The sequence below is a fragment of the Patagioenas fasciata genome, chromosome 25 (genome assembly GCF_037038585.1).
Source record: "Patagioenas fasciata isolate bPatFas1 chromosome 25, bPatFas1.hap1, whole genome shotgun sequence".
NCBI classification, from domain to species: Eukaryota; Metazoa; Chordata; class Aves; order Columbiformes; family Columbidae; genus Patagioenas; species Patagioenas fasciata.
In genome coordinates this window covers 4,086,174-4,099,952 of record NC_092544.1, presented here as the reverse complement: position 1 = coordinate 4,099,952, position 13,779 = coordinate 4,086,174, and the positions used below count along the sequence as shown (strand labels likewise).

Here is a 13,779-nt window from a genome sequence, read left to right as displayed (position 1 = left end):
AGCAGAGCCCGACCCCCCTGGCTCCAAGCTCCTTTCAGGCAGTTCAGAGATCAGAAGGTCTCCCCTCAGCTCCTGTTCTCCAGGCCCTGTGAAAAGGCTAAAATGAAATGGCCACGAAATGCCTAAAATGCCATTGTGTCCCCTAGACAGCAGCCTTTGCCTGTCACAGCCAAAGGACAGACCTTGTCCCATCTCCAGCCCAGGTCCTTGTGCTCAGCAGCCTCCGACTCCTCTTGGGGAGCAAACACAGCCCTGGCCAGGCTCGGGCACTCCTGAGCTCTCAGAGCTCCCTGTGCCATTGCTGGTTAAGGCTAAGCCTGAGTGCCGGCCTGCACACAAGATTTCGTTCCTCAGCAATGCAATTTAAAGCTGCATTCCTGGGAAAAAAATACTTTGTGGGGGAGGCAGCAGGAAACCATGTTGTTGCCTCACCAGTTTCTGGCCATGTACTGCAGCGCCTTGGCTACTTACATCCTTGGAAACAGTGTTTTTACAAAATATTAACTAAAGCCCACCCAAACAAGTTGGTAGCCTTCAGTCTCTATTTGCAGATAAAGTGAGTGACCTCAGCCAGGTGGCACAGACGAGGTGACCCCTGGGGACAGTCTGTACCTGGGTTCACTCCACCTTCCGCAGCGGTGACAGAACCCAGTGTGCCCAGAAGGGGACCTGCTCGCCATGACCACACTCCTGCTTCATCCATCCTGCTTCCCCCCGCAACTTTTTGGGCCGATTTCCAGCTGGATCTGCCGATTCAGCCCCTTAGGGATGGGACAAGCACCATGGGCGGGCTGCCCTGTCAGACCCCCCTTCCTGTGGGATCTTGTGCTTGGTTCAGCTTTAAGCATCCACAAATCCAGCCCTGGGTGATTTCTGCTGCAGGGCACACAGGTCCTTCCAGGCCAGGGGAAAACCATCCCCAGCAGCAGCTGCGTGAGAGCTTCATAAATCACTTTTTCCCGCAAGATAAACCTGCAGCCCTTTGCCCTTTCCCTGGGATAAGGAGGAGGGTTATTCCTCGCCCTCTGCAAGCAGCGAATTTTTACGCTTCCACTTATCCATTGTAGGGTAAACAGACACAGCGTGGCCACTCTCACCTTGGGGACCGTCCTTCCAGTGGCTCCTGTTGACCGCTCAGCTCACCCCCTGAATTCTCAATGTTGTGGCTTTGATTTCACTTCCCTGTACATCAGCCCCGACATGTGGCTCACCCAGTTGGCACGGAGGACACGACACTGATGGAACTCCAGCTTCCCTGACACCCGGGTGCATTTTCTTCATCCCTGAAGTTCATGTGGATTAAGCCATGTCGCAGCTGCTGCTGGAGGCAGCTGTAGGTGCAGCAGCATCTCCCCACGCAGACTTCCCATGCCAGAGAGGCTTTCTTCATGCTTGGAGTGAAAACTCTCTGTAATCACCACCAAAGCAAGGCACGGTCTCTGCCTCCAGACTGGAGTTTTGCCCAGGGTTCAGCGCTATCAGCTCCCATGGTCATTTTTTCCTCCCCCATCTATTTTCTTAAAAGCCCCAAATAGAAGAGGTGTGCTCAGCGAGGAATGTCTGGGCCCCGGTTCAAGCTCAGTTATTCCTTTTAGTCTCTTGAGCTGGCTGCAAAAAACCTGAACAGAGACTCCTCGTGAACCCCGCAGAGCCAAAAAAGAGCAGGCAAAGAATAAAACGTCCCCGTTTTCTGTTGAAACTCTTTGAAAAAGAAAAGCTAGCAGTGATTTTTCAAACCCTTGGAGACAGCAGCGCTGCCCACACCCATCGGAGGCAGCCAGGTCACAGCAACGGGCAGGACGACTGCTCGCAAACCCGGCCAGGAGCAGGACAGGGGTCAGTACGTTTGCAACAGTCTGGAGCTCTGTGCTTGGCTGCCCTCCTCTTCCTTCTCCTCCTCTTCTTGCAGAAGGTGCCCATGGCACCTTCTTTGGAGAGCACTGGCTTTGTCCTGCCCTTGTTCCTTCCCTGCAAGCTCTGTCCTTAGTGGAGCAGGTGACACCGAGGCCATGGCTATTGTAGAATCATTTTGGTTGTAAAGCCCCACAAGCACATCGAATGCAACCATTACCCCACTTCCGGCACTACCCCATGTCCTGAGAACCTCATCGCCATCTGTTCAACCCCTCCAGGGATGGTGACTCCAGCACTGCCCTGGGCTGCCTGTTCCAATGCCCCACAGCCCTTTCCAGGGAGAAATTTTTCCTCAGTTTTCAATCTAAACCTCCCCTGGCTCTCGCTGCCTCTTGCCCTCTGCTCCGCACACAGCCGGCTCCCAGCCTCCTTGCATCATCCCCTTTGCTTCTCTCCCTGACCCCGCCATGGTGGCAGAGTGGGGCTCAGTTCAGCGTTCCCAGCTAAGGTCTAATCCCTATGGCTATTTTTAAACCCCTCATCCTCACTGCAGTCCTTTGTACCCAAACACGGAACAAAGGCCAAGCCGTCCTTCCCCTGAGTCCCCACCCCGCGCAGAGGGGCCGCTCTTGACTCAGGCACTGACCCCACAAATTGCTCGGCGTGACAAATGCGCTTAACAACAGCATAGTGGCCATGGGGACAGAGCAGCACAACTAGCACAGTCCCAACTGCACGGGTGGCTGCTTCATCCCCCAATGCATCCTCCAGCCTGTTCTCCCCCTCCCTCTACATTACACTTGGTGCTGCAGGAGCAGGGCTCTCCCCAGTTCTGCTGCAGAGAGGGGAATGCGAGAGCAAGGTATAAATATCCACAAAGATTAGTGCTTGCACAGCGCTCTGCCCTGGGAGACAGTGTTGAGTGTCACCCACAGCCCGCATTCCCTTTCTCTCCGCTCCCCAGCTGCCTCTCCCATTTCCAGCCCCTGGGTTCACCATCTCCACAGCCAGCACTTTGATTTCATTCCTCCCTCCACCCCCATCCTCTCTCTTGAAAGAGAGAAAATAATAGAGCCTTTGTTGGGTTGCTGCGGCGAAGGCACCGAGCAAGGAGCCGCACGGGGGTACGGGGTTGCGGGCACAGCTGCCTGCCTGGATTATGGCATTCCTGAGCTTTCAGCTCCGGGGAAGTCAATCCTGCACCCTGTGGCATGTAAAGGCACCCTGGGCTTGCTGACATGCACATAAAAAAGCAACCAACCAAACAAAAAAGTCCTCCGCATCCACACAGCTGACTTTCCCCATTTTTATGTAAATTTAATATTAATAGGTCCTTGAGTTCAGTTTCTGAACAGATATATACAAATAGGAAATAGTTTCATATTTACATCATTAAGTTAATTAGGCGCGCTCTCTCTCTCTCTCTCTCAAAAGAAAAGAAAATGAACAGCTTTCCAAATTAGTGTCGTATGTACAGACAGCAGAGGTGAGCTCACGTCCTTGGCGCGGGCACATCGACAGTGTAATGTACACTAACCATCACCCCGGCCCCACGGCCGTTGGCCCCACGTGGGCAGCGGGCACGAGTGTTATGAGCAAAAGGAGCCCAGCTCCAGTTTTTCTGCTCTCCAGAACCCAGCAGGGAATAACAGTGCTTGCTCCTCGTGAGGCACATGGGTACCACAGGGTCAATCCGTGTAATGTACACTACCAGCGCTCTGTGGATCCCGTGGAAGGCACAAGACCGGCACAGATCCCGTGTTGGAGTCGGTGGGTGCTCCGCACGGCTCCTCGAGGGCACACACCGACAGCAGCTGGTCCAGCTCCGGGGGGTGAGTCCTTGGAGAGCCCCGGTGTGAGCGCAGGGACCCAGCCCGGGTCACACGATGCTGGCCAGTTCTGTGTTGTCCGACTCCGAGCTGCTGTTGCTCTCCTCCCTGGGGGCAAAGAGTCATAGAATCATTTTGGTTGGAAAAGCCCCTCAAAATCATCAAGCCCAACTGTTCCCCCACCCCAGCACTGCCCATGTCCTGAGAACCTCATGTCTGTCTGTCCAACCCTCCAGGGATGGTGACTCCAGCACTGCCCTGGGCAGCCTGTTCCAATGCCCCACAGCCCTTTGGGGAAGAAATTGTTCCTAAATCCAACCTCAACCTCCCCTGGCGCAACTTGAGGCCGTTTCCTCTGCTCCTGGCGCTTGTTCCTGGGGAGCAGAGCCCGACCCCCCCTGGCTCCAAGCTCCTTTCAGGCAGTTCAGAGATCAGAAGGTCTCCCCTCAGCTCCTGTTCTCCAGCTGAACCCCCAGGTCCCTCAGCCGCTCCCATCACACTTGTGCTCCAGCACCTTACACAGCTCCAACCGAATGGCTGGGGAGGAGGCACGGGGTGAGCCATGGAGCAATCCCTGCCTCCGAGCACAGGAGCCTTCAAAGGGCTCCGCAGGGACTGTGTTGCCTTGCACAGTCCCCAAACCAGTTTTCTTTAGCAACTGGGGCAGGCTCCCTGTTCATCTCCAACACCTCACGCCACTTCTTTGGAAGTCGGGATTGGGAAAACAAGCCAGCCCTTCCCTCACCCCACCACCCACGGGTCCCGGAGGATTCCTGGACAAGTCACGGTGCGTCCCAACCCGTCTGGGCCTGATCCTGCCTGCACACATCCTGCTGGCACGCTGCGCTTCCTACCACCGTATCACAAGCTGATGCTCACCTCAAGTCCTGCAGGGCTTTCTTGTTTTTCCTCCGCTTCTCCTCATCGATGGGGTACAGCTTGAAGAGGAGCAGGCCCAGCAGGATCAGCACCACAGGCACGGCCGACACCAGCATCTTCAGGGTGAAGTTCACCTCCTTGGGCTGGGAGCAGCCCCGGGTCTGGTACCCTGCAAAGCTGTGGATAGAAAGGTACCTTCAAGCAAAGGAAATATTTTGTAGGAGGTGAATCTGCACCTGCAGGGAGAGGTTTGGAGCCACAACTGGATTTAGACCCCCACCCAGCTCCCTTCCAGCCCTTGGGAAGCAGAGATAGCTGTATGCAGAGTGCAAGACTTGCCTGCCTCCCTCCCTGCCCCTTGGTTCCCACACCAGAACTCACTCTAAGCTGAGTGTGGAGATGCCCAGGGAGACCCCAGAGGTAAACTTGGTGAAGAAGACGTAGAAGGAGAAGAAGATGGCTTCATGGCCATGGGAGTTGGGGTGCTGCAGCTTGAAGTCATCTACAACATCCGGGAGCATGGACCTGGGCAGAGAGCGGGATGGTGAACACTAAGATTGAGCCAACACAGCATCTCTTCTCCTTGCTGAGAGGATTTCCCTCCAAGAGCCCCATCTTGGGCTGAAAACATTGCAAAAAAGCCTCCCAAGGATTCCTAACCACCTCGGCAGGCCCTGGCAGCACCTTGCCCAGCTCTGGGGGGTTGCAGGACCCAGAGCACCAGGACCTCGCACTCACCAGGGCAGGAGGAAGGCGGCTGCGACGCTGATCCCGGCTGCAACGGCCACGATGTAGGTGACAATGAGGTTACTGTCCAGGACAGCCACCATGATGAGGAAAGGGATGGCAGACTGGGGACACAAACCAGGCTGGCGTCAGCGGTGCCTGACCCAGACCCAAAGCCTTTCCCCTCTCCCTGCCTTCCTCCCGCTTCTGCTGGCCTTGGCCACATCCATGACAGCACAAAGCTCAGGATGAGGGGCAGGCACTTAATCCTCATCAGCGGGAACCCCTGCCCAACTCTGGGCTCTCTGAGGGACAAAGCTCCACTCACCCCATGGAAACACCACCCTCACGTGCACCTCGAGGGGACCCACTCACCGAGATGCCCACGTAGACAGCCGTCTTCTTCCCAAAGCGGGTGAGGAACCACTGCCAGAGCGGAATGGTCAAGGTGGCTGAGAGCTATAGGAAGAGAAGGGGGTCACAGTGTCACTTGCTGGCCAGGCTCTTTGGGGAAAAACAAGCTCTTCCCAGCAAGGAGCAGCTCCTGGGCACAACCTCCCCAACTCCTTTCCAGCATTTCCCAGCATGTCTAATTTCCACACACTCCGGGCTGGCACGCAGCCACACTGTCTGCTCCTGCCCTGGCCCCATCCCGCACACACCTGCCCAAACCGAGGGAGGACCGGAATCGATACTCGGTGCTGGGAAGGGACCTGATCTTGTCACGCTGCCTGTGCACAGTGTGGCCAAGAGCCAGGCTCTCTGGGGACCTGGAGACACTGGCACCTCGGACCTCTCCACCCCACAGAGCAGAGAGGGCGGGGAGGGCTCCCAGGGATGAGGAATGCTGGAAAGGGCTCTCCAGGAGCTGTTTTGCTCCATCTTGCTGGCAGTAAACACTGAGATCCTTTTCTTGAGGCGGGGGGGAAGGGAGATAAATGGCAGGATTTGGACAAAAGGCCCCCACGGCTCCTGTTTTTTCCCCATCTCTGGCCGCCTTCACACGGGAACAAAAGCTTTGCTGTTCCTGCCAACTTGTCCAGCCTTTGCAGGACATTTGGCAGCTCCTCCTGGGAGACCTTCGGTCACTGTCCCCACAGTGGGGACACTGTCCTCCCCTCAGCCCATGGAGCCCCCACCCCATGCCAGCTCCTGGGGAGGACCCAGGGGGTCCCATAGCATGTGTCCCATCAAGGTCCCAGCCCCAGCGGGCTCCAGGACAGGGCCATACGTACCATGATGGCCAGGAGGATGTTCTGGAACTCGTTGCGGAACCCCAGGGTGTAGGTGCAGAAAAGGGCAAAGTTGCCCTCCAGTAGCTGTGGAGGAGACAGCGGTTAGGGGGGCACAGACACCCCGGAGGCTCAAGATCCTTTTCACAATCGGGGAAGAAAGCGGCCAATTCACCCACTGATCTGAGAGCACGAGGCCGCATCCTTCCCCTCTGCCTGGGGCAGCTCTGGCTCATTGAGCTGCCATCTCATGTGCTCCCAGCCCACCAGGATCCTGTCTGAGCCCTGCGCAGCTCATCCCCAAGCTGTGCTGCTGCCGGTCCCTCCTCCGAGCCTGGCTGTGCTTACCATGAAGGCCAGCGAGGTGAAGAGGAAGCCGACAATGAGCTTGATGTAGGCACCATGGTTCATCACCAGCTTCAGCCCCCGGAAGAAGGAAACGGGCTCATCCGACTGGAGCTCAGAGGACTCTGGGGAGCAGAGTAAATCAGCCCAACGTTAGATCCACTGAAACAGCACCCTTGGGTGCAAGGGGTGCAGTGTCTCGTCCTTGCCCAAGCTGCTGCCTCCCTACAGCATCCCAGATCTCCCTGCCCTCACCCAGGGGTCCCTCAGCCCCATGTTGGGGACAGGATGGCCTGGCTGATTCACCCAGGATAAGCAGAGCTGGTCACAAAGCAGAAGGGAAGGACAAAAGCTACTGGACTTTGGATATCACCTCACTCAGGGATGCCCTAATTGGCACTAGCAACCTTGGCCAGACAAAACTGCAAGATAAGGTTTATCTCTGAGAGCGCGGAGCAGAGAGCTAAGTCCTCCGGGCTGTGCCCTGGAGATGCTCTGGCCCCTGCCCACAGCACAGCCCTTCTGCAGCACCTGCCCCAGACCCCACACCCAGCCCTCAGCTCTGCCAGCCCCGACCCAAAAATCATGGAATCACCTGATCCTTTTGGCTGGAAAAGCCCCTCAAGATCATCGAGTCCAACTGGTAACCCAACCCCAGCACTGCCCCATGTCCTGAGAACCTTATGTCCGTCTGTCCAACCCTCCAGGGATGGTGACTCCAGCACTGCCCTGGGCAGCCTGTTCCAATGCCCCACAGCCCTTTGGGGAAGAAATTGTTCCTAAATCCAACCTCAACCTCCCCTGGCGCAACTTGAGGTTGTTCCCTCTCATCCTGGCACTTTTTCCTCGGGAGAAGAGACCAACACCCTCCATGCTACAACCTCCTTACAACAAATACAACAAATGAGTGACCAAGAGCCCAACTGGGCCCCTGGGAGGATCCAGAGGATTTCCATGACTCCATAGTACCCCATCACATCTGAAGCCTCACCTCTCTTCTCCTGCACGCCCACCGACAGGATGACGGCACAGAGGATGTAGAGTCCCCCAATGACCCCCGCAGCGATCATGTAGGCGTTTCTCTGTGCGAGAGAGGTGCGAACAGTGAGGGAAGGTGCTCATCCCCGCCTGCTCAAAAGTCCAGGAGAGCATCCCCGCGGCTCACCGTGTCCGTGAGCGACCCGGTGTCGTGGGTCATGTTCAGCTCCTCCATGGCCACCGAGGAGTTGGTCTTGCCGATGAAGAGAGGGCTCTCAATGCAGGGAGTGTCCACCTTGCCCACGATCTGGCCCTGGATGGCGGTGCCCAGCACGGTGCCCAGCACTTCCACCGTCATTCCTGGGGGAGAGGCCAGCGGGACTGAGCGCAGCCCTTGGGCACCCAGGGCATGGGGGCAAAACTCTTCATCCCCATCCCAGCCGTGGTGAGGAAGGGAAGAGTCTTACGGTAAGCGGTGGCCGAGTCCCGCTCGCTCTGCTCCCTGCTGATGAACATGGTCAGCGCTGAGTAGGGCACGTGGAAGCACTGCAATGGCACGAGGAGAATTAGCTCGGGGTTGGGAGCCTGCCCCTCTGCAAAGCTCAATGAGGGGAAGCAGGGGGTTCATCCTCTCCATCCCTCACATCCTGGTGTGTGCAGAGCCCAACTCACCGTCACAAGGGTCTGGAAGGTGCAGTAAAAGATGAGGTACCACATCACTTGACCGCTGGAGATGTCCGGCACAAACCAGATGAGAAAGTAGGAGATAACAGCAAAGGGGGTGGAGAAGATGATCCTTCGGGAGAACACAGTGTTAGCCCAGCAGGAAGCCACCCAGAGCATCTTTTTGCATCATCCAGCACATCTCACAACCATTGTCCTGCTGCCACCCAGCCAGGGAACAGCTGTACCCTGCACCAGCAGCCCAAGGACACCGCGAGGACCCAGGTCCCCCCATCGCTTGGGAGGAATTCCTCCTCCTGGAGGGATGTGAGCCAGATGTTGAGGTTACACCCACATCTGTTTAGGAGACGGATTTTGCTCAAGGATTTGCAAGCACCCTGCAGTCCACAAACTACCGGTCAGAGGCTACGTCCTGGAACGAAGCCAGCAGACCAGGGCAGGGGACAGAGCCCGACACGCTCAGCGCTGGCCAGGGTACAGTGAGATCTTTCCATCCAGGCTGATGCACAGGATGCAGAGTTTAAATTTAAAGTTGGAGCTTGAGGGGGAGAGCAAGAAACCGAATCTCCATGGATGGCAAGGCGGCAGAGGCATTGCACAGGACCCAACACATGCACATTTTTCCGCGCAGACGTCACCCCCGTGGGGGGAGGAAAGGGACGAGCCAGCCCCAGCTGCTCCTCCCTCCCTTATCGCCTCACGCATACGTGGAGCCAGGGGAAAATTTTGAATGAGTCACGGCCAGCGCGCGGCGGGAACCACGTCACACTCGCCGCGGGCGCCAGCGCGTGCGGGTCAGATGTGCCAATTCCCCGTGATCCCATCCCAGGGCTGGGACGGGGGTGCTGAGCCCTGCCCGGGGCTGACCGGCAACTTTTGGCAGCGGTGGACAAGTGACTTTGAGTTACCCCGACCGAGGTGATTAAGAAGCTTGGGGGAGGCTGGTGACGCACTCGCCCGCTCATTGGCCCGGCGCGATGGTGTGTTCCTGCTTATGGGGTGTTCCGGCTCGCACACCCCTGCCCAGCCGGCGGTTAACCGTTTGGTTTGCAAACGGCTGCTGCTCCGGAGAGGGAAGGTCAAAGCTCTTCAACCACCATCAAGGAAAAATTTGATCACAAAAAGTCCAGGATGGTTGAGGAAATGGAGCTGCTGGGGACACAATAAGGTCCCCAAAGCCAGGGGAGGAAGCAGCCAGTGAATGGGACAAAACACACCAAAAAGTGTTCCAAAAAGAAAAAAGTGGAAGGGAGAAAGGTGGTGGCTCTTGGGGAGGTCTCCTCTCCCTTTGGGGGGGGCCAGAGCAGCCCCGAGCTTTGAACCAGAGCTGCCAGAGCCAGCTGGGGCTCAGCCCCGCAGAGCAGACCCTGCAGAGCCCAGCAGCAACTTTGCACAACAAACCCCTGCACACAGGGTGGGTGACACAGGGTCTGAGGGAGGGGACCAGGCAGCAGCCTCCAAGGCCACCGCGCAGCTCCTGGCTTTGCACACAGGGAAACTGAGGCAGAGAGCAGCTCCTCAGGCACAGCCAGCAAACCCTGAGCTTGGGAGATTTAAACTCAGCTCAACTCCATCCAAGTCAGACTCAGTCGGTCGCCCTCAAGCCACACACAATAGCAGCAAGCTCCTCGCCCCGGCGCTGCTGAGGGGCCCAGCGCAAGTCAAAAGCCCTGGCTAATTTTAACAAAGCAGGAGCCCTTTGGAGCAATGCAGCCGCTCCATCCCCACCCCCCGACTCGCGAGATGAGAGCGAACAGAGCCGTGGCCGCCATCCGAGCGTGCACGACTCTCCCGCGCAGCCCGAGGCAGCTCCGAGCCCTGCTCTAATCTCCGAACCCCAGACCCCGCCACACGTGTGGCTGCAGAGAAGCTATTTCAGGCCATGTGTTGAGCTCGGCTTTAACAACAGCCGACTGCCACTGCCCAGAGCTATTCCAGGAAAACCCAAGAGCAGAGGGTATAATCTGCAGGGAAACGACTGTGTCCCTCTAATTCCACTCTCCCTGTGCCCACCCCATTTGCTGCATTGTATTTCAGCAATCCCACAGATGCCCAGGACATGGGTTGTTTTGGCATAGGATGTGCCACCATGTCCACACCCTGGCATTAGCACCCTGCTCCTTGTCCCATGCAGTGATGGGTGCTTATGGACACCCTAAGTCTGCCCTGGGTGCAGCCACAAGCCCTTTGGGGCTTTGCAAACCCCATCCCATCTGCTCCAACTCCCTTCGACATCCCTTTGCTCAGCACCCTGCTCCCAAGGGTGGCGGGAGCACCCACATGCGGACACCCAGATCCATAATAACTATTTTCCTGACAGTAGAACATCCCCGTGACCATCAGCTGGCACCACCACCGCGTATCAACCGCGCACACCCCCGTCCCTCCTCCCTGTGGCTGTGATGCCACCTGCTCTGCTGGCAACGTGGCCCTGCCACCGACCAGGGCTCGGCAGCCACGACATGAGCAAAGTCCAGCATCAGGGCAGCTTTCAGGGAGGCTGGAGCTGCTGCAGTGCCACAGAGGACAGCTGAGCTCAGCTTGTACGGGGACAGCTTGGGACCAGGTAGAATAACAAGCACAGATGCGAAGCCCCAGCTGTTGGCAGCCTCACAGGTGCTTGGGGTGCTTGGCACCTCACCTGAGCGAGACAGGGTGTCAGCAGATCCTGCCCTGCGAACCTCATGCCAAGGGACACTCAAAGCTGTCTGCGGGCGCTGTGACACATTGGGCAGGGATGCAGAGTGCTACGGGCGGCTCTTACCATGGCATCAGGCGGCCCAAGCGAGTCCAGGGTGTTTTGCTGATGAAGAAGCCCACCATGGGGTCTGTGACGGCGTCCCAGGCTCGCCCCACGAACAAGATGATGGAGGCATAGAAAGGGTCCAGCTGCAGGAGAAGATGTTGCGTTAAGACATGCAAATCCCTGCCCAGTGCCCCTGCCTACCTTTCCAGAGCTCCTCAAGACCTTCTCAACCACATTGCAGCCCCGCTACAGGGCACAGACCCCTCCGTCTCTCCCCCCTTTTTCACTGGGATTTGTGGCACAGTCACCCAGTCCCCCCCACCACACTCTTTCCACACCAAACTCAGAGCAGATCTCCCCAAAACCCACTCCACTGTCAGCACGAGGTGCCCCACGGGCGCTTCTCCTTCCTCATTTCACACCCACCCGGAACGTGTTCGTGGGACACAGACCCCGTGTCCCGCCCCATAGACATCATGAGCCCGTTTCGTGGCCCGGGACACCGGAGCGACCACACGGGTCTTGGTGGGAACCCGCAGCCTTCGGACCGACACCCACGCAGGACCGCAACCACACATCCCCCGGCGGGCCACACCGGGAGCGCCCGTTTGCCGGACAAAGCCGTCCCGGGAGCTCCGTCCCCCCCGCCCCGGTCCCGGCCGTACCTGCGCCACGTCCAGGAGGTAGATCTGGAGAAAGAAGCCGATGGCGCAGCCCGTGATCTGGTAAGGGGCCCCCCCGACGGCGTAGCACAGCTTGCTGCACACCGACAGCCGCTCCCGGCTCTCCTGCAACCGGGCTCGGCGTTAGCGCGGCCGGGAAGCGCCCCGCGACACATCCCGCCCCCCTCCCGGCTCCCCCGGCGCTCACCCTGCGGCGGGGCTGGCGGCAGACGGGCGGCAGGAGCCCCCCCGGCCGGGCCCGCTCCGAGCCGCCGCCCCCGGCCATGCCGTGTGCGATGAATGAGCCCAAGCCGCCGGCCGCGCCCGCCTTGTACCGGCCGCCCCGCCCCGCTCCCCGCCCCCGCCTCCCGGGAGGCTTCTTCCTCCTCCTCCTCCTCCTGTCCCGGCCCTTCCTCCAGCCCCCAGCCTCTTCCCTCTGTTCTCCCAGCCCTCCGGCCCCATCCTTTCTACAAGTCTGGTCTGTTCCCATCCCTCTGATCCCCCCATCCCTTAACCCCCCATCCCTTATTCCCTTATCCCGTCATCCCCCCATCCTTTAACCCCTCATCTCTCTAACCCTCTATTCCCCTATCCCTCATCCCTCCATTCCCATTCGTCCATTCCCCATCCTTCATCCCCCATCCTTCATCCCCCCGTTCTCTCATCCCTTCGTTCCTCTATACCTCATTCTCTCATCTCTCCATTCCCCTATCCCTTATCCCCTCATCTCTAATCCTTCCATTCCCCCGTTCCTCACCCCCTCATCCCTCCGTTCCCACATTCCTACAGGTTTGGTAGTGCCGGTGCCGTGTCACCACAGCAACAGCCACTAACTCCTCTTGGCTCAGGCCACCGAGGTTCAAAGATCGCCTTGAGATGTACTGCGAGATAGGGCTGCACAGCAGGGCCAGTGTGGCACCCAGTGCCATCACCTGATTGTCACTTGGAGCTGCCCTTCCATGAGGATGGGGACAGGCAGGGACGACAAGCAGCTGGCACCGAGCAGGGACCTGGGATGCAGCAGAGCCCAAGCGGATGCTGGGAACAAGTGGGGCTGGAAGTCCCTGGCATGGAGCCATGTCACAGCGGCTCCGGACACTCCCCAGTTTCGGGAGCACTGTGCTGGTGTCACCATTGACTCACAATTTCCATCCCCCCCCCATCATCCCCCCCCCATACAGCGTGTGCAGTGGGTTCCCCCTGCGCTGTAACAACTCACAGGAACGAAGGGGTTTCCCATGGTGGCATAGGGGGACTCCCATGGTGGCATGTGCCTGCCCCAGAGGGATGGAGCTCCCTGGGGACAGGGTGATATTGTCCGCTCAGCTCCCCATTGTGTCTGGCCCCAGCATTATTGCTCTGCTCCTTTTGTCCCAGGGGCTCCTCAGCTCCTGATGCTTTTGGCATTCCTGTCCTTGAGCAAAGCACGGAGAAACTGCCTCCTGGGCAAACGCGGCTTTAGGGGAACAATGAGCCGCTCTTTGTGCTGGAGATTGTGCAGAAAGCCCGCAGATAGGTACAACACTGCCTTACATGTGAATTAGGAGAAGCAGAAAGCCCAGGATTTCCCTGGATTAGGAGGATTTTCTCCCCCAAGTCTGGTATTGCACAATTTCTGGTGGAGGATTTTAGACCTTCCTCCCAGCAGATGCTCTGGGGGACCCTCACAGCACTAAATGAGCTGCCAAGGACTGATCCCCATGGGGATGTTGGTGCAACAGCTGCTGCCAAGCTTGGGGTCACCAAGGGGTCTGGGCCACTTCACACCAGGACCAGCCCAGTGTGATAATGTTGCAGGCAAAATCAGAGCTCAAATACTGCTACACCAGCTCAGCCTCAAATCC

At 58.1% G+C, this 13,779-nt stretch overlaps 1 protein-coding gene across 1 annotated transcript; it reads right to left on the bottom strand.

Annotated features, from left to right (window-relative positions):
- Positions 1-3,146: 3,146 nt before the first annotated feature.
- MFSD2A (MFSD2 lysolipid transporter A, lysophospholipid) lies at positions 3,147-12,251 on the bottom strand. Its single transcript, XM_065857131.2, has 14 exons — positions 12,144-12,251; positions 11,939-12,061; positions 11,292-11,416; positions 8,516-8,639; positions 8,311-8,389; positions 8,031-8,203; positions 7,857-7,947; positions 6,869-6,990; positions 6,524-6,607; positions 5,664-5,747; positions 5,301-5,413; positions 4,944-5,087; positions 4,563-4,739; positions 3,147-3,791 (listed from the first exon to the last, which is right to left on the bottom strand). The coding sequence occupies exons 1-14, from the start codon at positions 12,219-12,221 to the stop codon at positions 3,734-3,736; spliced, it is 1,575 nt and encodes a 524-aa protein (XP_065713203.1). The 5' UTR covers positions 12,222-12,251; the 3' UTR covers positions 3,147-3,733.
- Positions 12,252-13,779: the final 1,528 nt, after the last annotated feature.

Coding starts and splice junctions, on each gene's coding strand:
- MFSD2A (XM_065857131.2), bottom strand. CDS start 12,221: ATGGCCGGGGGCGGCGGCTCGGAGCGGGCCCGGCCGGGGGGGCTCCTG. Junction 11,417..11,938: donor ACCTCCTGGACGTGGCGCAG/GTACGGCCGGGA, acceptor CTTCTCCTGCAG/CTGGACCCTTTCTATGCCTC. Junction 8,204..8,310: donor GGACTCGGCCACCGCTTACC/GTAAGACTCTTC, acceptor CCTCTCCCCCAG/GAATGACGGTGGAAGTGCTG.